The 25,620-nt window shown below is 36.1% G+C and overlaps 1 protein-coding gene across 4 annotated transcripts in view; it reads right to left on the reverse strand.

Annotated features, from left to right (window-relative positions):
- The window catches only part of LOC132673261 (protein argonaute-3), a 114,313-nt gene that overhangs the window by 33,627 nt on the left and 55,066 nt on the right, over positions 1-25,620 (reverse strand). For all 4 annotated transcript variants that reach the window (XM_060625777.3, XM_060625776.3, XM_060625779.3 and 1 more), the window contains 6 exons: positions 10,228-10,362; positions 5,809-5,896; positions 5,533-5,680; positions 4,799-4,918; positions 1,819-1,941; positions 1,109-1,242 (listed from right to left, as the gene is read on the reverse strand). In XM_060625777.3, the coding sequence (XP_060481760.1) occupies positions 1,109-1,242; positions 1,819-1,941; positions 4,799-4,918; positions 5,533-5,680; positions 5,809-5,896; positions 10,228-10,362 (748 nt within the window). The remainder of the gene's footprint in view (positions 1-1,108; positions 1,243-1,818; positions 1,942-4,798; positions 4,919-5,532; positions 5,681-5,808; positions 5,897-10,227; positions 10,363-25,620) is intronic.

Here is a 25,620-nt window from a genome sequence, read left to right on the forward strand (position 1 = left end):
TAGAGACAAAGTTTGTAGGAATTCCCTTCTCCTTTTCCTTATTAGTGTTTAATTCAAGAAGTATGAAGTTGGATATTTTCAGTCAGCCTGAACAAGAACTACTAGCTGAAAGATTATGAGATTTCTATCAAGCCATGAATAACAAATGTAAAATGAAAAGAATAAGTCTAAGCCTGAAAAACAACTGGAGGCATTTTCTTTGGTCTTGAGGTCAAGATAATCATAGCATCATAGTAAACTATCCTTCTGACATTTTACTTGAAAGCAAGGGGATAAAAACTCTGGAGAAAAATGTATATTAAGTGAGCCTTAAGACATACGTTTAGAAATTTAGAGTTAATAAGAAGTGAACATAATTAAATAGAAAAAATATTTTTATTTCTCATATGAAGGCAAAGCAAATTCTGAACTGACCTGGTTGGTAAACTGTATCTTTCAAGAACTATTCATTATGAGTATACTTTATAAGATCTATTAGTGGAGACTGAACTTAGACAATAATCATTTTCTTTCAAGGAAGGTGAGAAAATGGAAGTCTGGAAGCCTGTCCACTGAAAATGGACCATTTTTTTGTTTGTTTTCAATTTAAACAGAAGCTTACTGAGCACTTATATGCTGAGGAAATGAATTTGGGAAAAAGGGAAGAAAGTGGTGGAGATGGAGGTCAAATTTTCGAAAGTAAGGAAGTGAAAATGAAGAGTTAAATCATTTTTTCAAGGAGCTCAATTGAGAAGTAAGGATTTTATTTCATCCTCACCCAAGAGATAGGTATTATTATCTCTAAAAAGGTGAAAACTGAAGCATAAAGAAATTAAATAAATTATTCATGATAATATAGCCAGGAAGTGGCAAGGCTAGGAATTAAACATAATCTATTTGCCATCAAAAGCCAATGATGCTCCTTCCATACCACATAAGCTGGACTGTTAAGGTGCCTACAAGCATGAATCAATAACTTTACTAACAAATTCAGAAAGTACTGACAAGAAACATTTTCAAAGGCTCAGTGATTACTCCATATTGAGACAATACAGTTAAAACATTAGCTAAAGTAGTTTAAAATTGAAACACAAAAAAATTCTCAAACCAATGTAATGATATGCCTTACTTCAATATTTCTTCTCTGCACTGCCTCTGTGTGGCGAAACAAGCTATAGCCCACATTTTTATTTCAACTCCTGTATGGAACTGTTTCCCTCGCATGTCCCATACTCCATGGCTTGGTGTTGCTACTGTCCGATTCTACAGAAAAAGGAAAAAGAGAAATAAGGCAAAAAAGAAATACTTAACATACAATTTATTTTAATGAGCTGAAAAGAAAAACATTTCAAATTGCTGAATTGATGTATATCTGACATTCTACATGTAACAGGCTACTCTACATCAATAGTATTTCTATTTTTTATCTTACAAAACCAAAACATCTAAACTCTGGCAAAGATACCCTAAAAGAAAAAAGTATTGTTGGAGTAAAACAACACTTTCTAATCTCAGACTTAGTTAGGATGCCCTTCTCTTTGTTTTTGTTTTTTTTTTTAAATTTTTTTTTCAACGTTTTTTATTTATTTTTGGGACAGAGAGAGACAGAGCATGAACGGGGGAGGGGCAGAGAGAGAGGGAGACACAGAATCGGAAACAGGCTCCAGGCTCCGAGCCATCAGCCCAGAGCCTGACGCGGGGCTCGAACTCACAGACCGCGAGATCATGACCTGGCTGAAGTCGGACGCTTAACCGACTGCGCCACCCAGGCGCCCCAGGATGCCCTTCTCTTTGTAAACAGAAATTGTTTTTAATTTAAAAACCATCAACAGGTTTTACCCGTCCTCCATACTGCAGCATAGGTGCTGGGAGTACACGTCCGGTTACATGGGCCATTTCATCCCGAACTTTAAATTGAAACTCCTGAACAAATGGATCTGTTTCATAATTTGCACTTCTTACCTAACAACAGAAAAAGTTAGTAGTTATTTTCAAAATTTTCCCCAACCCCTGCTTTATTCATTAGAACCTTCCATTTTCTTCTCTTCACTGTATCAATAATGTTTTAGATCTAGTAATGGTGCCTTAAATACAGGATAGAGAATCTTAACCTGGGACTACGGATCATGAATGGACTGTAGAAGTCTGTGAACCTCCTGGTAATTTACAGAAATTTAAATGTATAAGGGAGAATAATAAGAAATTTCAACTATTTATAATCCATGAAAATGGCAATTTTATGTGATTAAACCTAATACATTTTGGAGAGGGTGGTCTGGGGATCATTAGAGGAAGAACCTCGTGACCTAAAAAATAAAAACTTCTAATTAGAAGATTCAGGCATATATGATTAAATTTTACTTAGAGTTTGACAGCAGCTATTGATGATTTTGAGGCTTTTTTTCCCTGAATCATTTGATTTACAATTTATATAACACTACTTGAATATTTTCTGACAAAAATTGCCATATTATAAAATATACTTAATGGGATACACTTAAAACAGATAAGGAAACCAGTATAAGATAAATAATTTTTACAAAATATATCTGTAGATACGAAAATTAAGATTTTATTAAAAATATTTTTTTTAAGTTCATTTTGTGTGTGTGAGAGAGAGAGAGAGAGAGAGAGAGAGATAATGAGGGGGAGGGACAGAAAGAGAGAGAGACAGAGGATCTGAAGTGGGTTCTGCATTGACTACAGAGAGCCTGATGTGGGGCTCGAACCCTGAGCTGAAGTCAGATGCTTAACCGACTGACCACCCAGGTGCCAAGAATTTATTTTAATTCAGTATAGACTTGGACCTCATAATATAATTCATGTTTACAGCATACTATAGTAACTATGTTTTTTCAAAACATATTTACTTGGTCTCAGTGTAGAGGTCAAATAAGGTTACAAAATGAAGGCAGTATTCAAGTGTTTGAGTAACAATCCATTAAAAAAAAAACTATATAATTTAAATATGTAAAAAAAAAAATCTTCCCACAATAAACAGAAGAGTTGTTTTCTAAATTAGGCACTAATGCTTCTTCAAGCTTAAATGCCATTCACTTCTGGTGTGTTTCAGTGTACCTTCATAGTAAAGTTGCAAAGAATAACAACTACTATAAATAAAAACTTGCTGTGTGATGTGCTTGGTGTTAAGTTGTATAATTAATTCCCACAATAAACGTATACCTATAAACGTAGGTCTTTTGTAACTTTTATAATCTTTACGAAGGATAAACCTAAAGCTTAGTTCAGGTAAGTGACTGGCCTAGAACCATATAGCTAAGCAAGTGACCTAGAATCTGAAACCATGTATGTTCTAATTCTAGAATTCCTATTCTCAATCACTGCACTAGTCTTTCAGATGGTATAATTGTAATTTTTTTTAATGTTTATTTTTGAGAGAGAGAGACAGACAGACAGACAGAACACAAGCAGGGGAGGGACAGAAAGAGAGGGAGACACAGAGTCCAAAAAGCAGGCTCCAGGCTCCGAGCTGTCAGCACAGAGACTGATGTGGGGCTCGAACTCATGAACCATGAGATCATGACCTGAGCTGAAGTCAGATGCTTAACTGACTGAGCCACCCAGGCGCCCCATAGATGGTATAATTATAATAATACAATAATGGTAACAGTAAGTAAGCACAGAAGATGGACCCCAGAGCTGTTAGATTCCAAAGCTTGTACTTTAACCACTGTATGATATTCTCTCTTTGGATAGAAAAGCTGAAATAAATTTGTTATAAGTAGTTATTGAGATTTCACAGAGACAGTGAGAAGTTCTAGCCTCTTAAAGGCTTTAAAACCCTGTCATAGATCATAAAAAAAATCCATTATGAGAACAAATCTGTATTTTCCTAATTAAGTATCGTGTAATAGCTTTTATTTGCTCTTTATAAAACTATACAGGAATTTCCCATAATTGGCTCACAAAATGAAAAGGCCAGTTTTTAACTTTTTTATAACAATCTTCATTATTACCCAAAGCAATATTCCTATTTCCAGACTTTTTCCTCTTCACTTACATAATTTAAATGGCATTCAAGAAGAGAATAAGAGAAGATCCAGGTTCCTTTTATTTTTCATTTTGCCTTATCCCGTCAGTTTTATAAAGTGGTACTGCTGATTTCCTTCTCTTCCACTCACAACAACGATATAGCTTAGAGACCCTACATAGTTGGAGCAGTCTTGTATTTCTTTCTTTCTTTCTTTTTTTAAAATTTACTTATTTTGAGAGAGAGAGAATGAGTGGAGGAATGGCAGAGAGAGGGGGGACAGAAGATCCAAAGTGGGCTCTGTGCTGACAGCAGGGAGCCCAATGTGGGGCTCGAACTCACAAACCATGAGATCATGACCTGAACCAAAGTCAGACAGTTAACCAACTGAGCCACCCAGGCACCCCAGTTTTGTATTTCTTTATTCATCCTATACAGCTGCCAGTCTGATACTGGGTACTAAGCAATTCTACTGATGGTTAAGACTCACAATTGCTAGTCATAATACCTTGATTTTTCTTCCTTCTCCTTTACTAGGTGGGAGGTAGTAAAGTTCCAGTTCACTAAACTGAAACACTGGTTCCGAGAGAATCTGCTCTAGATCTACAATTAAAGAGCTTGGGGTTAAATTAGAAGGATCTAACCCTTCTCATAGAACCCATTAAGGTTTACCCCTAGAACATCAATGAATGACTTCCATGATCCCTTTTAATTCTGATAGTCCATGAAATGGTAATAAGTAAGGTATGAGCTGATAAGGACATGGCTCTTCAGTAGTAGCTCATCCTAACATGTTTTTAATTCACATTTCTAGGGTCAAGTACTAACCAATCTGCTGATCTCCTCTTGTCTATCTGGCGCAGATCTTGCTGTTGCTTTGATCATAGTGGAAGTCTGATTGTCCGTTAGCTTCTTGATACATCGTTGCCCGGCCACGATATTACAGACCTACAAACGGAAAAAAGTTTTGTACTAGATGCATATATCTTTTTTTAACTCTCATTGGTAATTACATGTGAAATTAAAATTTCTTAAAATGTGTTTATTATGTTTGAGAAAGAGAGAGAGCATGAGCAAGGGAAGGGCAGAGACAGAGAGAGAGAGAGGGAGGTAGGGAGACAGAGGATCCCAAGCTGTGCTGACATCAGAGAGCCTGATATGGGGCTCAAACTCATGAACCATGAGATCATGAGCTGAGTTGAAATCAAGAGTCAGACACTTAACCAAGTGAGTCACCCAGGCACCCCTAAACTGCTTCTTTTTAATATGTTAAGAAATAGTAAACAATACTGCTTTATAGTATGATTATAACAGGGTAAAATGTACACTCGATAAAAAGGCTGAAAAGAAGTGTATCAAAATGTTAACAATGGTTACTTTAGAGCGGTAAGGATTTGTGGATGAAATTTTCCATATTATTTCATTACTAAAATTTTAAAATAAAATTTAAAACAGTTCAATCTCCAAAATAAATGCGAAGAGTCTGAAGTAAGTTATATGCCATAAAAACCCCAACAGAATGATGAACAAGAGGATATTAAGAAACAGCCTAAACACATTACTTCTAGTGGCAGGTAGGTATGTTTCTGTTCCTGCCCCACTTGCAGACAAGGAAGGTGTGGGTACTTCAGCTGAAGAGTATACTTTTCTCTGAAATACTGTGCTACTGTTCTCTCCACAGTTTGGCCATTTTCTAACTGTAAAGGAAAGCTGGAGAAAAAAAAAAAGGTACACATTAACAACTCTCATCTCATTATGGTGAGCAAAACTCCCAATCCACTAACTACAGCAAGCTGCCTCATATCATCTCTGCTCTGACAAACACCAGCTTTTCTTACGTTTGATGACTGGCAGGCCTTCTTGTTACATTACAAACACGGTATTTCCGTCTCATTGTTCCACAATGAGTCACTTCAACCTTCAGACCTGTTCCCAACAAGAAAAACTGAGGTTATAGAACTGTCACATGTCAAATATTTATAAAGCCTGTTCACTACAGAAAAACTCAAATTCTAAACAGACAGAAAATTTGTGATACAGGCAATGTGAAATTAACATTTTATAAATAACATTGCTAGTAATGATTACAATCATGATATATCTATCTCCAAATATTTTCCCTATCCTATCAAGATCTACACACTAAAAAACAGAATCATAAAAGTTGCAAAGCCTATAGAGCAACGGACAAAGTTCTCCATCAATTAAAAAAAACAAAACAACCTGTTTATAATAAATTTAGGTATTTATTGCTGGGAGAGGGAATGAGAAATGAAAGAAGAGCTATAACAATTCTCAACATACTCCACAATTTTCAAAGTATGTGATATGTGAATAGTCTAGTCATCAAACAGTGACTGAAGTTTAGAATTTAATAAATCTCAGAAGGAAGTCCTTCAAAGATTTTTAAAGTAGGAAGCAGAAAATTCCAGGCCCTTTAACAGAGGCAGAGTGACAATTTAGTTGAAGTATAGTATAGTGACACAACTCTCTTATTACTATTAGAAATTAGATGCAACCAAACAATTCTTAGAGCAGGTGACCCTGCCTTCTTAGGGAATCACTGATCCCTTTGAGAATCTGATGAAAGTGGTAAACTCTCAGAAAATTGCATATACACATAGATGTTCTGGATCCTTGCAATCCATCTATGGACCATAGGAGTATGAAGATCCCAGACCTGCTTTACAAAGTGAAGCAATGGTCTTTTAAACCACTGGTAAAATCTTTGGGATTAATTTTCTTAAGCAGTACTGTCCAACAGAACTTTCTGAAATGATAGAATGTTCTACATCTGTGCTAATATGTAATCACTAGCAATATGTGTTATGGAGTACATGAAATGTGGCTAGTGTGACTAAGAAAGTGAAAACTTAATTTCATTAATTTAAGTAGCTACATGTGGGTAGTGGTACCATATTTGCCAGTGCAATCTTGGAGCTACTTAGATAGAAAAGAGTAACAAATTGATACAGTTGCTGCTGCTTACAGATAAGCAACTCCATTACTATGGCTTAGACTCCAAAGGCAGAAAATCTAAAAAGGGGCAGATGAAGGACAACTTTTAGTTTCCTGATAGTATTTATGGTTATTATTTTTGCATTTTTTCCCTGTTATATTTGTGATTCCTTATTGTGCAGTGGTTCTCAACCACAGGCAATTTTGCTCTCCAGAGAACATTTGGTAATGTCTGGAGACAATTTTAACTGTCATGACTGGGAGGTGCTATGGGCATTTACTGGATGCTAGATTTAGGGATTCTTGGATCCAGGGATGAGGCTAAATATCCTACAATGGACGGGACAGCACTACTTCCCACCCCAGAACACAATAAAGAATTATCCAGCCCCAAATATTAATAGTGGCAAGGTTGAGAAACCCTGAAACAGTGTAATTTATTTTCCTATGTAATCACTAACTGCAGTACCAAACACAAAGTTCATTCACAGTAATATTTTCTTCTGATTTATCAGCACAAATTAAGATGTTAAATGCACATAACGTCAACTGTACCAGATTGGTATGGATTTTTCTTGAGAAGTACTCTTAATTGAATCAGTGATATAAATAGTTTTTATTAGTAATTACTATTGTAAGACTAAATTTCAGATCAATTAGAGTATAAAACACGCTTCTATATTATAAAGGAAACTAGAAAATAAAGTACTATCAAGTGAAGGCCTCATAAGAAGGAAATGTGAAGTAAGCAATATGAAGTAACAATATGAAGTAAGCAGGATGTAAAAATATTGTTTAGGGAGAAAACACAATATAAAAATTATAAAATTTTTTCTGTTATCCATACCACCTAGCCATTTGTTTTCAAGTCTTCCCCCTGAATTAAAGAAGTTATTAGTAATATTCTAATAGCCTACTAAATAAGTTTATACCAAAAATAAATTGGTTCTTTTATAAACATATGGTACTTTTACTACGTACACTTCCTCTAATATTTCTGTTAAACCATCATGAATAATTATACAAAGGAACAACCCTAAAGTTACTATTGAATATTTAGGAAAAAGTTCAACTGGAACTAATGAATATACTAAATAAATCTATTCGTTACAGCACAGTGTGTATCACTATTTAACAGTTACCATCAAATTCCTTTATGCTGGCTAAAAAATTAAGCCCAAATATATAGCACAGAACATAGAACTTTGATTCTGCTGAGTTTCCATGGTGGGTTACATGATGTATGTTAAAGAGCCTTCTTAAAAAATAAGAAGAAGAAGAAGAAAGCCTTTTTGAATTTGAATGGAGAAAAAAAATCATCAGTTGATCAAGTAGATCCAACTCAGATTTTTCTACCCCAAATCCAGGGTCATAGGTGCCTAAGGATTAGACCGAACCCAGGGCTTAGCAAAAAGTTGAAATTAAAAAAAAAATGGACTAGATAATTCTCTGCCCAGGTCCCTCCCGAAACCCTCCATCCAACCAAAAAAAAAAAAAAAAAAAAAAAAAAAAAAAAAAAAATAAAAAAATTTGGCTTTAATAAATCAAATATTTAACCTATAAACTTGGCTTTACCTTCACTCTAACATCAACTTTATAATGCTTTCTAGTCATTTTTTCAGTCATTTCTTTGGGCCCCTGAGCAGTTGAAGTTAAGATCGAGTCCATGCTCTTCGGGCAGCAGTTGAATCCTTGTTCTGTACATCTTGTATTTTCTGTGATAGAGTGGTGATATGAGTTGATTGCATAGTTACCGCAAAATAATGTAAGTGACTTCATGATATCAGAGGTGGTAACTAAGCAGCAACTCCACTGGAAACCATGGTATTTTGATGATCAGACATTAATGGTGGGTAATGCACTAACCTCTCGACAATGCTAACAGTGCAGTTAATACGGATTATGAAAGGACAATGATATGGTTGCAATACACTAATATATAACACTTTGTTATTTTGGCATTTAGATAACTTGAGATAAATAGATGCTCATTTTCAAAGCAGGAAGAACTTTCCTTTTAATGTTTTATTACATTGACACTCTCTCTCTCCCCTGGGTACTGAATGGCAAAGAATGAATGATTACTGGAGCAAGCAGAATGCACTGAGGTATTCTAACTGATTCAGGGAACTGAAAGATGTTCAGTGAACACTGAAACAGTTCAATGTTTCATTCAAACCAGAAGCTGGAAAATTATCTACAACAGTCAAAATCTTAAAATACAAACAAAACAAAACAAACTATTTCTGACTATGTAAGATTTAACACTTACAAATGGAATTTATACTACTCATTCTAATTAGAGAATATCTAATTTTTCTTCTTGCCTAAATAATAAAAAACTAAATACAGTGGAGTCACATCTTTTTATTTTTTATTTTTTACGTAATCTCTATACCCAACGTGGGACTCGAACTCACAACTTCAAGATCAAGAGTTACAAGTTCAACTAAGTGAGCCAGGTGCCCCCCAGTGGAGTCACATGTTACATGAGGATTAAGTTCTAAGTTATGAACAAGGCAAGAATTTTATACAATCAAAATTACTCGTGAAAAATACCTTCAATCGCTAATAAAGTACACTGTCAATAGGTTTGCATATAAAACTATAAATGTATATTTAAATGTACATAGAAATGTACATTTAGATAAAGATGAATTACACACAAATTTTAGAACACTATTAAATTTTTTCTTTTTCTTTCCAGAAGACCTTATAGAGATGAATTTATGTTAGTAAAATATACATAGGATGCAACACCACTGTACAAATTTTAGCTCTAAATAAAATAGGCAAGATCAGTGATCAACTGTATAATGTACATGAAATAATGGAAGTTCCAATTCTAAAATAACACATGAAACAGGCTAGCTAGCCCCATATCCATAAAGTTTCAAAGGAATAAAATATTCTATCATTTCAGAAAAATAAGGAGGTCATTATATTAGAATATATAAAAATAATGACTCCAGTTCTGCCCTAACAATGTTTTTGGAATAAGTTTCCTACTTTTAACAGTATTATAGAAGCATTTTCCCATGAGATACTCTTACACTTTTAGCTAGCAATGCAAAGTATTAATAAAATATTAGCTGGTATCAATATTAATTTCATTACTCGCCATTTCTTTCATTCAAACAATTATCTAAGATGTAATGGTAATGAATTTAATGTAACATTTCATAATCTATATTTTTACAGATGATGTTACACGAACAGACTTTAAACATTTTTTCAATAAAAGTTTGTTATATTCATGCATTTTATACTTAAGTTGTTCCAAATACTAATTAATTCACCTTTTATCTCTTTGGTGAATTTTACCCGATGAGAATCAGTCAGAGGTCTTGGTTGCTCATCAATATTATGAATGTCAAGAACTTCACACATGAATTGAATTACAGGTTGTGCTTTGTAGAAGGCAGTGGCAGAAACTAAGAAAAACACAAATGGTACAAATTAATGTTTCTGTAAAAAAATTCAGAAATTTGTTCTCAGTTTCCGTGATAATTAACTAATTATAAAGTTATAATTATCCTTTATGCATACTTATGTATATAAAAAAGCATTTCTGAATCAAGCAGTTTCAATTTGATGGCTGTCTGACTAGGAGACAGGCATAAGAACAGAAAAGCCAAGTCCTACAGTTTTTATTATTTTTCTTCATGGGTAACTGAATAAAACCTTTCTCTGCTACATGTATAGAAATATTCTGGGTATGAGACAAGGTCTGTAAGGGGACACATGCCAGAGCTCCTTAGCAGAGGAAAAGGTTAGGTATTCTTTTTTTTTTTTTAACTTTTATCAGGTTATTTTTTTTAATGTTTATTTTTGAGAGAGTGAGAGACAGAGCATGAGTGGGAGAGGGGCTGAGAGCAAGGGAGACACAGAATCTGAAGCAGGCTCCAGGCTGAGCTATCAGCACAGAGCCTGATGCAGGACTTGGACCCAAGAACCACGAGATCATGACTTGAGCTGAAGTCGTACGCTTAACCGACTGAGCCACACATACGCTCCTAAACAAAGCTTTCTGTGCCACCCTGGCCTGTTTATTCTAGTGAAAGCTTTTCCTGTCTTACACAGATTTGAGAAGACAGTGTTATTAAATGATACTGGTACTAATCCAAATTACAGGAAGTAATAAGTAAAGAGCATTTGCCCGATGTGATCTAGCTACAGTTGGTAGTTTACTAACAGTCAACCAGCATGACTTCTTAATCTTGGGCTTCAGAACTAGAAGAGCTTCACCAATAGTTAGTACATCACCATCACTCATTTCTTTTCTTTTTTAATGTTTTATTTAAAAAAATGTTTTTACTGTTTATTTATTTTTGAGAGACAGAGACAGAGCACGAGCAGGGGAGGAGCAGAGAGAGAGGGAGACACAGAATCCGAAACAGGCTCCAGGCTCTGAGCTGTCAGCACAGAGCCTGACACGGGGCTCGAACTCACAAACTGTGAGATCATGACCTGAGCCAAAGCTGGACGCTCAACCAATTGAGCCACCCAGGCACCCCAAGAATTTCCTTAATTTGATAAAAATTATCTACCAAAAACCTATGGCAAATTCAGGGGCACTTGGGCTCAGTCAGTTAAGCATCCGACTCCTGATTTTGGCTCAGATCATGATCCCAGGGTCCTGGGATGGAGCTCTGCCTCAGGCTCCTCACTGAATATGGAGCCTGCCCAGGATTTATTTATCTACCTCTCTCTTTTTTTTTCTTTATCTCTCTCTCTCTCCCTTCCTTCCTCTCTTTCTCTCTCTCTCTCTCCCCCCCATCCTACCTCCCTCCAACTGCTCTGCTCCCCTGCTCACGCTCACTTTCTTTCTCTAATTTTTAAAAATTCATATTAAAAAACATCTATGGTAAATTCAACTTCATTTACTAGGAAGTTCTAGCTAGCACAGTATTGCAAGTTAGAGAAATAACGGGTAAAAAGACTAGAAAGGGAAAAAATTATTCACAGTATGACTACACAGAAAACCCAATAAAATCTACAGATAAATTATGGAATTAATGAGAGTTCAGCAAGGTTGCTAGACTTAAGATCAATATATGAAAAGAAATTATTCTTCTACATTGGCAACCAAATTAAAATGTAATTTAGCAAAATACATGTTAAAATTACAACAAAAAACAGTAGGACTTGGGATGAAACCCAAACAAAATATGTATAAGATCTAGAGAAGTAGGGGCGCCTGAGTGGCTCAGTCAGTTAAGCGTCCGACTTCAGCTCAGGCCATGATCTCATTCATGAGTTTGAGCCCCGCGTCAGGCTCTGTGCAGACAGCTCAGAGCCTGGAGCCTGCTTTGGATTCTGTGTCTCATTCTCTCTCTGTCTCTCAAAAATAAAAAATAAAAATGTAAAAACAAAAAAAGGTCTAGAGAAGTAAAGGGTATCTTTACTATTGAAAGAAACTACAGAAGATCTAAATAAATGGAGTAATATACCCTATTTGTATAAATTATTCCCATATTAATCTGCAAATTCAGAGTAATTTCAATCAAAATACCTATCACCTGGACCTCTGGAAATTAAGAAACTAATCCTGAAACTAACACAAAAGGGCAATAAAACAAGAATATTTATTAAAAAAAATTTTTTTTTTTTTTTTCAGAGAGAGAGTATGCAAGCAGGGGTGAGGAGCAGAAGGAGAGAGAGGCTCAAGCAGGCTCCATGCTCAGTACAGAACCCAATGAGGGGCTGAATCCCACAACTCTGGGATCATGACCTGAGCTGAAATCAAGAGTCAGATGCTTAACACACTGAGCCACCCAGGTGACCTTAGCCAAGACAATTTTTAAGTCTAAGGTCTGCCCTATCATTTATCAAGATTTGTTATAATCTTATTCAAGTCGAGAGACTATGGGGATAGACACACAACCAGCAGAACAGATTTGAAAGCCTACCTCACACAATATACAAAAACAAATTACTATGCAGAGAATATGAAAAAAAAAAAAACATTTAGAAGAAAATATAGAATATCTTTTTTAAAAAATGTTTTATTTTGGGTGGGGGGAACAGAGAAACAGGGAGAGAAAGAATCCCAAATAGGCTCTGTGCTGTCAATGTGGAGCCCAACAAGGGGCTCGATCTCATGAACTCTGAGATCATGATCTGAGCCGAAACCCACAGTCAGATGCTTTATCCAGTGAGCCCCTCAGGCACCCCTAGAATATCTTTATAATCTTGGTGGTAAGGAAGAATTTCTTAACAAGATATAAAAACTATAAACTATTGAAATCATAAGAATTTCTCTCTCTCTCTCTCTCTCTCTCTTGAGCACAAGCAGGGGAGAGTGGCACAGGGAGAGAGAATCTTAAGTGGGCTCCATGCTCAGTGCGGAGTCCAACATGAGGCTCAATCCCATGACCCTAGCATCATGACCTGAGCTGAAATTAAGAGTCAGATGCTCAACCAACACACCCATAAGAATTTCTTAAAATATGTAAACTATAAACCATTAAAACTATAAGGGGGAAAAAAAAAAACTATGGAAGAAAACTGTAAGAAATGCACCTATAAACAAAGCAAAACAACAAAAACCACCCAAAACAGCAGCAAAATGAGGCTATAGATTGGTAGAGGACATGTGTAACACCTATAACAAATAATCAGTATTTAAAAAAAAATTTTTTTTTAATGTTTATTTTTGTTGAAGGAGAGAGAGAGAGCATGAGTGGGGGAGGAACAGAAAGAGAGAGGGAGACACAGAATTCGAAGCAGGCTCCAGGCTCTGAGCCATTAAGCACAGAGCCTGATGTGGGGCTCGAACCCACAAACCGTGAGATCATGACCTGAGCCGAAGCCGGATGCTCAACCGACTGAACCACCCAGGCACCCCACAAATAATTAGTATTGAAATATGTAATGAGTTCCTATAATCAAGATACAACAATAAATGTGGCAAATGACATGAGCTAGCATTACATAAAAGAGAAATCTAAATGTTGAAACCCATAAATTTTCATGATTTTATGTGTAATTAAGGAAATACATATAACAATATTGAGCTATCATTTTACACCAGTCAAGATGGGCAAAGAATTTTAAGACCTGTAACACAAACTGACAACAAGCCAATGGAAGAATGAATGCTCTCATGCAGACTGGAGGGATTCTGATACAATGACGAGAGCAAATAGTAATGTATAGTAAGTTTGAAGATATGCTTACTTTTCCATCCAGCAGTTCCACTATGTTGAAATACATACTCTAGAGAAATTCCCTATATGCCAGAGGAGGCATGAGTAAGAATGCTTATTGTAGCATTGTTTTTAATAGTAAAACCAAAATATCCATCAACAGATGGATAAATCTGGAGTGTGTGCACATAATTAAAATGGACTAGCCAGGTATTAGAATTCAGATCAATAAAATTAGAAATCAAGTACAGATATTATTGAGAGGACTTTGGTGGAAAATGAGATATTATCTACTACTTAGATTGCCAGTATCTAGATATATATAATCTACAACTAAGGAAAAAAAATCACCAAAAGAGACTATGTCTAGAATACCAGTAGGATAGTCTTCCAATTCATCAACATTCATCTCCAAATTTATTAAGGACATTTAAATTTCAGTAAGGTTTTGTAATACACTCTACAACTCTAATGTATCTTTATATAGATTGATAAATGATAAATTTTTTTTTGCTGATAGAAATACATCCTTTAATTCCTGTCACTGATTATTTGTTGCACATTGATTTTTCCAAGCTATGTTTATTTTCTTCTTTTCATGCATAGCAGTGTTTGAATAATAAAACAAGGACAAGGTTTAAAATAAAATAGACATAGACTTTGATCCTAGGTCCAACATTTACTGATTATGATTTCTCTGAATTTCTATTTGTTCAGTTGTAAATTTAGAATACCTACTACTCATAGCATTAGTGTGGGGATTCAATGCAAAGTACCTACTTGTACGCAGACCATAAGAGGAACTCAACAGAGCTTCTTTTTTCATTTCTTTTAAAAATGTTTATTCATTGAGAGAGAGAGAGGGAGAGGGAGAAGGAGAAAGAGGGAAAGACCGTGTGGGGGGAGGGGCAAAGAGCTAGAGACACAGAATCTGAAGCAGGCTCCAGGCTCCGAGCTGTCAGCACAGAGCCCAATGTCGGATCAAACCCACAAACCGTGAGATCAAGACCTGAGCTGAAGTCCATCACTCAACAGACTGAGCCACCCAGGCATCCCTCTTTTTTCATTTCTGAAGAACTGTTCATTCATGTCATTTGTTCACTGATCTAGTGAGGTCTTAATTCTAGGCAAAATCACTTTGTTAATGTAAACTAACTCCTTAAAGAGGTCTTATAGGAGAATGTTCCATTAAGAAGGAATTAGAATTTTTTAAAAATGTTTACTTATTTTTTTGAGAGAGAGAGAGAGAGAGTGCGGGGAGGGGAGGGGCAGAGAGAGAGGGAGACACAGAATGTGAAGCAGGCTCCAGGCTCTGAGCTGTCAGCACAGAGCCCTACGCAGGGCTAGAACTCACCAACCAGGAAGTCATGACCTGAGCCGAAGCTGGATGCTTAATGGACTGAGCCACCCAGGTGCCCTTAGAATTTTTTTTTTTCAGAAGGGGGGCTGGGGAGAGATGGGGGGGAAGAGAGAGAGAGAGAGAGACTCTGACTGCACACATGCATCAGAAGAGGAGGGGCAAAGGACCCAAAGTGGGCTCTGCATTGTCAGCAGACAGCCCCATATGCAGGGCTGGAACTAAGGAATAATGAGATGATGACCTGAGCCAAAGTCGGACCCTTAATGGTCTAAGCCACTCAGGTGCCCCAAGAAGGGGTTAGAATTCTTAAGTTTGCTTTTCACTATGTCAAAAGACATGGCAGAAAATAACAGATAAGACAAAAGAAAGAAGTGCTTGCCATATTTAAAATAACTATGACTATGAAATAAGTCCAGGTCCAAATGAATAGTATAAAATAGAACAGTAAATAACATTGGAAGCTCGTAATCACAATTATACCTTAATGTACACATACTACCTCCTGAGAGGTTACATGGTATGGATGTTATCTGCTTCAGTTTTATAGGCTTACTCCCATGGCTCTGAAAGTATGAGAACAGAGATTAAGACTACTTATTACACAATGAATGTCTTTTTATGGTTATAATCAGTGAGCACTTTAGAGGCCATGTTAAATATCCTTGAAAATCCTATTATCACCTGGCAAGATATTATTAACATAGCATCCAGGAGATATTGATAGATTAAAGAATTGTTTAGATTGTTTAGAATTGTTTAGATTGTTAAAGATTTTTCTATTTTTAATATAAAATATCACATATTTAGTAAAGTATATAAAATATGAATATTACTGAGAGTATTATACAATAAATATATACAGAACCAGCACTGGATCAACAACTAAATATTGCCAGTATCTTAGCAACCTCTTTCTTAGCCCCTTCCCAATCCTAACTTCCTCTCTCTCCTTCAAAGGTAATCAAAGTCCTGGCTCATGGTAATCACTTCCTTTTCTTTAAATACACAACATAAGTACAGATTCAAAAACAGTTTAGTTTTCCTGGTTCTTGAACTTTATATAACTGGAAACATAAAGCATGTAATCCTTTTGAGACTGTTGCTAAGGATGGTCTCTAGCTCATATATATTAAATGTAAGTAGTTTCTTCATTTTCACTGCACTAACACTCTGGTAAAAAAATACAGTTACCTATTCTAATGTTGGACATTTGTGTTGGCATTTTCCTTTGGTTACTGTTAAGGTTATGAAAATTCCTATAGTTGGTCTTATTGATGCACATACACATATAAATTTCTCTGGTAGAAAAGGCTCCATCTAAAAGTAGAATTGCTGAGTCATGAAGGATCTGTATCTCTAATTTTCCTAGATAATGCCAACTCTTCCAAAATGGTTTTAACAACTGACCTTCTCATGAGCAATGTATAAGTCATTTTTGTGCTAATTTCTCACTGTTAGTACTGTCAGACTTGAATTTTAGCCTTTCTGGTGGGTTATGTAGGAATACTTTACTTTTAGAAAAGGATTTTCAGGCTTACATATAATAAAATGCATTTTAAGTGTAAAGTTCAATGATTTTGACAAATGTATATATCTATGCTACTACAACCCCAATTAAGAAGGAAAATTTCTATCACCCCAGAAAGTACTTTCCTGCCTCTATGTAATTAGTTTCTCCCACATCTGCCCTCGGCAAACACTTATAGTATTCTTTCACAATAGATTAACTGGTTATAAAATTTCATATAAATGTAATTATACTGTATATACCATTTTGAGTTTGTTCTTTTGCACATTTTAATTGAGATTCATTCATACTGCTGTATAAATTAATAGTTCTTTTTAATTGCTGGGTAGTATTTCCTTGTATGAATAGATCAAAATTTGTTTCTCCATTCACCTGTTCTTGGATATTTGGGTTATTTCCTGTTTCTAGTTATTATGAATAAACAAATATACGCACATAAATCTTTGTATGACCTCTTTTTTCTTTTGTCTTGGGGAAAGGCCTAGGAATAAAATTGGTGGGTCATAAAGCCAGAAAATGTTTAACTTTAAAATATGCCAAAATATTTTTCAAAGTGGTTGTACAATTTACACCTACCATTTCCAGTTGCTTCACACCGTGACACTGGTATTGACAGTCTTTTTTTTTTTTTAATGGTGGAATTTTTAAAGTTTTTATTTATTTTGACAGACAGAGAGAGAGAGAGAGACAGACAGACAGGCAGGCAGAGAGAGAATCCCAAACAGGCTCCATGCTGTCAGTACAGAGCCTGATGTGGGGCTGAAACGCACAAACCATGAGATCATGACCTTAGTCAGATGCTTAAACCAACTGAGTTACCCAGGTGCCCTAGTACTGCCAGTCATTTTAATTTAGCCCATACAGTGGGTGTGAAGTAATTACCTCATTATGGTTATTTGCCTTTCTCAGATGAGCAATGATGTTTAGCATCTTTTCAAGTGTTTACTTGCCATTCACATACATCTTTTATGAAGTGTCTGCTTTTGACCACATTTTAAAAATTGTCTGGTATAAGTTTTTAATATTCTGGACACAAGTCTTTTATTTAGATAGATGTTTTGCAAATAGTTTCTCCCAGCAGTGCCTACTTTTTCATCTTAAGTGTTTTGAAAAGAGGGTTTTCATTCAGATGAAGTTTCCAGTATATTAAAAAATGTTTTGGGGTGCCTGGGTGGCTCAGTCGCTTAAGTGTCCAATTCTTAATGTCGGCTCAGGTAACGATCTTTCGGTTCGTGGGATGGAGCCCCACGTCAGGATATATGCTGATAACATGGAGCCTGCCTGGGATTTTGTCTCCCTTGCTCTGCCCCTCCCCTGCTCACGATCTCTCTCTCAAAATAAATAAACTGAAAAAATAGATCTTTCACTCCAAGGACATGAATATTTTTCCTGTTTTCTTAGAAATTTCCCAGTTTTAGCTTTGTGGATTAATTTTTGAGTATGGTGTGAAGTAGGGGTTATGTTTATTTTTTTCATACACATATCCAGTTGTTCTGGCATCACTCATTAAGACTATCCTTTCGGGGAACCTGGCTGGTTCAGTTGGTTGAACACCGACTCTTGATTTTGGCTCAGGTCATGACTCCAGGGTTTGGGATCGAGCCCTGCATCCAGCTCTGTGCTGAGCATGGAGCCTGCTTAAGATTCTCTCTTCCCACATCGTGCTCACTTTCTCTCTAAAATAAAGTATTAAAAAAAAATACTACCTTTTTCTCACTGAATTATATTGGCTCCTCTGTCAAATATCAATCAACCACATGAGTGGGTCTCTTTCTGTAGCTATTCTAATTGCTTCTCAGCCTGTGATTAAGATCAAGTATCTTAAGAAAAAAAATAAAGATCAAGTATCTTAATATCTGTAGCTTTTCTGTAACTTGATTAACAGGTCTACCTTCACCCCAATATCACACTGTATTGATTACTATGGTTTTGTAGCCTATCTTTAAAACCAGGTAGTATGGGGTGCCTGGTTGGTTAAGCATCCGACTCTTGATTTTGGCTCAGGTCATGATCTCACAATTGCTGAGATTGAGCCCCGATTTGGACTCAGTGCTGACAGTGGCAGAGCCTGCCTGGGATTCTCTCTCCTTCTCTGCTCTCTCCTGCCAGTGCACTCTTTCTCTCAAAATAAATAAATAAACTTTAAAAATATAAAAACTAAAAAAAATTTAAACATCCTAAAACTAGGTAGTATAAATCTTCCCACTTTGTTTTTCTTTGAAATGTTTTTGGCTATTTTAGGTTCTTTGTATTCCCATATAAATCTTAAGACAGCTTGTCAACTTATATTAAAAAAAAATCCTGATGAGATTTTCATTAGGATTGTGTTGAGTCTATAGGTCAATTTGGGGAGAACGGACAGCTTAACAATTTTAGTGTTCTGGTCCAAGAACATGGTATCTTTATATCTTTCTTGGGAAGTCTTTGTAGCTTTCATTATACAGGACTTGCACATCTTTCTTTAAATCTATTTTTTTTATTATTAATGGTATTTTTTCTTAATTGTTGAATGCTAGTATTATTTCTTGTTATACTGCTTGTATTGATTTTTGTCTATGCTACTAGTATACTGTGTCCTTGCTAAATTCATCTATTAATTCTAGTAGGTTTGTTTGGTTTTTTTTTTTTTGGTAGATTCATTAGGATTTTTTATGTAGAGAATAACAGGTCTTCTGCAAACAGGGAGAATTTTATTTCTTCCCTTACAACATTATGTCTTTATTTTTCTTGCCTCGGTGCATTGGTTTGCACTGCCAGCACCATGCTGAATCAAGCAGTGAAAAGCAAGTATCCTTGCCTTGATTTTGGAGTAAAAGCTTTTAATCTTTTTTTACCCTTTAGTATGAAGATGATGCCTCTTATGTTTTCTAGACGCTTTTATCAAGCTGAAAAAGTTTCCTTTTATTGCTAGTTTATTGTAAATTTTTATCATGAGAACGTTAGAATGTGTCCAATGATTTTTCTGTTTGTTGGGAGGATTATACTGTTTTTGTCAAGTGTTGGTATCACAGGTATACTAGCCTCATAAAGTTGGAAAGTCTTTCCTCCTCTATTTCCTGAATTAGTTAAAGACTGGTACTATTTTTTCCTTAAATGTTAGATAAAATTCACCAGTAAAATCACTGGAATTTTCAGGGGATTATGAATTGAATTTAATAGATACAGAGCTATTCAGATTATTCTTCAGAGTAAATTTCTGTAAAGTCATGTTAAATTACCAAATTAACTGGTATAAAGTTCATAACATTTCCTTATTAACCTTTCAATTCTAAAGGACCTTTAGTGAGACCCTCTTTCATTCTGATACTGGTAATCTGTTTTTTTCTATTTTTCTAAATCGGTTTAGTCTTGCTAGGAGTTTTTAATTTCATTAAAAGAACCAACTTTTGGGTTCACTCATTTTCTGCACTGTTTTCTATTTAATTAATATTTGCTCTGATCTTTATTATTTTTTACCTTCTTTTAATTTGGATTTGTTCTTTAGCTTAGGACAGAAACTTTGTGTGATACCCAGCCTGCAAGATGTCCCTAATAAGTCTTGCCTTATAGAATTCACAACTTTGTATAAGTCTTTCCTACAATGAATATAACTGTGTAACTAACAGGATATTATGAAAATGGCAAAATGTAGCTTTCAATACTAGGCCTTAATGTCATTACAGCTTCTACCTTGCTCTATCATGGATTACTTGCTCCAGAGAAAGTCAGCCACAATACTGTGAGAAAACTTAACCAGACCTCTTGAGCGGTCCATGTGGCAAGAAACCAGGCCTTCATCACAAACTTGTTACCAACTGAGTTTTATAGCTGTAAAGCAAGACTTAATCATCCCTGTAAACATATTAAGTACCTACTATATCAAGAACTCTTATGGGTTGAAATTTAGAGATAATCCAGACAAAGACTCTGCCTTTTAAGAACAAATTCTGGGTTATGATGCTCATTTCATTCCTTCCCCAACCCCCAAACTCCGTTATAACTATGGTAAGGAATTATAAAAGGGGGGGAGGGGTGCCTGGGTGGCTCAGTCTGTTGAGCGTCTGACTCTTGATTTTGGCTCAGGTCATGATCACAGGGTCATGGGATCCAGCCCTGCATTAGGCTCCATGAACATGGAGCCGTTTAAGATGATCTCCCTCTCCCACTCTTCATCTCCCAGACTTATGCTCTCTCTCTAAAAAACCAAAAACATAATCTTAGAAAGAGGGGAGAACAGAAAACAGGAAATCCATCAACACTTCAGAAGACGAAAAGCAAGAAGTGCCAGGTGGCTCAGTTGGTTGAGTGTCCAACATCGGCTCAGATCATGATCTCACAGTTTGTGAGTTCCAGCCCCACATCGGGCTTGCTGCTGTCACTGCAGAGCCCACTTCAGATCTTCTATTCCCCTCTCTCTCTGTCCCTTCCCTGCTCTGCTGGTGCGCTCTCTCTCTCTCTCAAAAAAAAAAAAAAAAAAAAAAAAAAAAAAGCTGAAAAGCAAGTGGACAGGTTGTAACTGACATAGTAGATCCAAGAAAATGAAATCCCAAGCCAGCTAGGTTGGGAAAGAGAAGAACCAACTGCATCTACACTATAAAATCTTCAAAAAGCATGAGGAATGGCAGCACCTCTGAAACTAGGCAGTACCTCTGAAACTAGTGACAGAATGGGGGGAGGTGTGGAAAAATAAAGAGGAAAGCTGTTTGAGAAGCAGGCGGCGTCCTAGACCCTTGTCTAATCCCACATTGCTGAACAACTGCCCTTTTGTCATCCCTACATAAATCCAGAGGTTTATTTTCTGGAAAAAATAAAGGAAAGGCTCTCTGGAGGGAGCATATCAGACACAGTTGAGGGCACAGACTGTACCAAAAACAAGGGATTAAATGAATATGAACATTAAATGCTGAATGTTGGCTTCTAGAATGTAGACAATCAGACTGATAACCTTCAGGCAGGAGCTGAAAAGACTTATCTTTGAGTAACCTGACCAGCCAAGCAAACAGACTTGAGGATACAAATGTAGGTCCCCTAACATCAGTCCACTGAAACCACACTATAATGAAGTTCAAATTCAACTGGCCCCAATGATGCATTCGGAGCTTCTAGTCAGTGTTTTAGATCCTAATGAATCATGAGTAGATAACCAAAGATACAATGTATCTGAAGAAAGAAAGACTCTAACATGGAAGGCAGAGATCAAAACATAAAGGAGTAGGAAGGGTAAACATGTACAGGAAAAAGCAAACTCCAAAATAGATTACAGTAAAACCTTGGATTGCAAATAACTTGTTCTGCGAATATTCCACAAGATGAGCAGTACATGACACCGAATGTCACACGATCACAACTGAGCCGACGGTTCGTCTCTCTCATGAGCACTGTGGGACTGTGGGTGACTGTCTCCTGTGCTTGCATGCTCGGTCTCAGGCCATGGTGTTTGGCAGAAATCAGGAATTTTTCAGAACGCTGGAAGGTGCCCACAACTGGCACTAGTGTATTTTCTGTCACTTCAGAGCACCTATGGACAGTCCTTTGCTTTTCCATACAAGAGTAAGCTTAGGAATGCTCTGCTTCATCCTAGGTCAGGCTGCCTGCAGATATAGACCCTTTCCTCTGCTACCTTATTACCAGTTATATTAAATACAATAAGAGTTTATTAACACTGTAGTATAGTCAACATCCATGCGAGTGTATACAATGGCCCCCATGCAGAAAAAGGCTGAAAAGAAAGGCAGTAAGAGGGAGATGATTACAGTGGAAGTTAAGAAGGAAATCATCAAGAAGTACGAACGAGGTATGCGAGTGGCTGAAATTGCAAGATTTTGTAAGAAATCTACGTCTGCATCCTGTCTGAGGAGGAGGAGGAGGCGGAGAAGAAAAAGGCAGAGGAACCCCTCACTTCAAATGAGATTAGGGAGATGTGTAAAATGTGGGAAACAGTGCAAAATTTTGTAGAAAGACACCACCCAAATAAGGCTGTAGCAGTGGGAGCAATGAATACAATTAACGACAATGCAATGTCACATTTCCACGAAATCCTCAAAAGGAGGCAAAAGCAAGTGTCACTGGATAGGTTCCTTGATAACGGTGCATGAAAAGAGAAAGATTCCATTGAGCCAATAGATAGCACTGATGCTGGTAGTGATGATGAAAGTTGTCCTACACAATAAACCTCCTCTCTCATCTCTCTTACAACAGCCACGAAGGTTTTCAAAGGTAAGTGCAGGTTAATTTATTTTTCTTTATATTTTGTATTTTATTATTTTGTATTATATTCCAGTATTGTAATAATTTCTATAAGAATATTTTAAGGTTGTGGAATGAATCATCTCAACTTCATTATTTCTTATGGGGAAATTCATTTTGACATACGAAGTACTTTGGATTAGGGGTGCCTAGATGGCTCAGTTGGTTAAGCATTTGACTTCAGCTCAGGTCATGATCTCACGGTCTGTGAGTTCCAGCCCTGCCTCCAGCCCTGCCTCGGGCTCTGTGCTGACAGCTTGGTGCCTGGAGCCTGCTTTGGATTCTCTGTCTCCCTCTCTCTCGCCCCTCTCCCACTCAAACTCTTATCTCTCTCAAAAATAAACAAATATTGGGGTGCCTGGGTGGCTCAGTCGGTTAAGCGGCCGACTTCGGCTCAGGTCATGATCTCGCGGTCAGTGAGTTCAAGCCCTGCGTCGGGCTCTGTGCTGACAGCTCAGAGCCTAGAGCCTGTTTCAGATTCTGTGTCTCCCTCTCTCTGGCCCTCTCCCGTTCATGCTCTGTCTCTCTCTGTCTCAAAAATAAATAAACGTTAAAAAAAATTAAAAAAAAAAATATTAAAAAAAAAAGATTTCTCTTTATTAAAAAAGAAACCCAAATGCTTTGGATTACAAGCATGTTTCTGGAATGAATTATGCTCTTAAACCAAAGTTTTACTGTTTCTTAGTGAGCCAAGAGAGGATACTGTAACTGTGAAACAAGAATAGTATCCTACAACACTCAGGAAATAAATAAGTACTAGAAAAGAAGAACATGATAGCAGAATGAAAAAGTGAATAAAGGGTTAAAAGATGAAGCTGAGGACATGTTCCAGAAGGCAAAGCAAAATATGTGAGAGACACTAGATATACACTTAAAATGGGTACATTTTATGGTATGTATAAAAAACAAACAAAAACCCTCACTAAAGCTATTTAAAAAATGGAGCACTGCTTTCAAATTTGTGAAGGAAAATTTATTTCCGACATAGAAACTCAGCTAAACTATCATTTAAGTTCATTTCCCAATACGCAAGGTGTCACAATATTTGACTCTTAACGTACGTAACGTTTCCTCATGAAACTTTTGAACACTAAAAAAAAAAAAAAGGATATAGGAAACAGAAGATCAATAAAGGAAAAAGACAAAAATTCTCCAGGGAAATAGTGATGTGTGATTCCAAGAGGACAGCTGTGTACCAAATACGAAGGGCATACTCAATGAGACTGAAACAAATAGGATGAAGACTGTCACTGAGGTTTCTGCTGCCATCATTCTGATTCTGTAATGTGAGGATGGTCTGGGTAAGCCTGACACACATATATTTACTTTGCCTGGCTGGACCATATGTTGATAAAGTTCCTGTCCTGTTGCCTGAAATGAGACTCTCATTACACTCCAAAAAAATGTTCTGCTTTTGTTTACTGCTGAGAAGACTAATTTAACTATCATAAATTATTTCTTAATCTTTGAGATCTTATACCCGAACTCAAAACAAACATATAAAGCAAGCAACACTAATACTGTGATTAATAAATTACTTACTAGAAATCTGTTTTCCTTGCAAAGGAAAGCATATTCAGTGCGAACTTTTGACTCTTACACAGAATAAATTACAATCACTAAATTCTACAATTTATATATCCTATTTTCTTCTACGAACAAAACAGACACTGAATGTTTTGCAGAAAGCTACTTCTACTGAAAAGGACATAAAAATATGTAAATAAAATAATTAAAATAATATAGTAAATAAGTATATAAAAATAAATATAGTAAATAAGTATATAAAAATAAATATAGTAAATAAATAAATAAAAATAATATAACCTTTCTCAATTCAGATGTACTGGGTCTGAAATTTGTCTGCCAGGAATCTTGCTTTTTAAGGGATACAGTATAGAGCTGTGAATAATATGGACATAATTTGGAGTCAGAGGTTGACCTCTATAATTTCAATGTAAATTATGTGACCTTGAGCCTTAAATATAAGCTATGGCTATATTTAAATATTGGCTTAATAGGTTACGTTATACTGTTAAAATCAAAAGCATATGGGACACCAGCCTTGAAAATTCCCTGAGCAGACAAAACCAGTTTAGTCACACAAACAAAGCTTAATTTAGCTTATCTTACAAGACTAACTTGACCTGGGTCATTAATTGCTCATGCCTCTGAAAATCATAAGCAAAACTTAAACTGTTTCCCAAGGTTGATATAAGATAAAAATTCTAATATTATAACCAATCATTGAAGAATAAAACAATCATTGTTTTCTCTCTCTCTCTATAAACTGCTTTATAACAATATGCCCCTGAGCCTCATTCCATATTTTGGCTTGAATGCTCCCAGTTTGCAAACTGTTTTTGGTGTGTGCACAATAAACTTATACTAATTACTACTTCGGTAATTCATTGATTTTGCTTCTGTT

This window comes from Panthera onca, chromosome C1 (assembly GCF_046562875.1).
Source record: "Panthera onca isolate mPanOnc1 chromosome C1, mPanOnc1 haplotype 2, whole genome shotgun sequence".
In the NCBI taxonomy this organism is placed as follows: Eukaryota; Metazoa; Chordata; class Mammalia; order Carnivora; family Felidae; genus Panthera; species Panthera onca.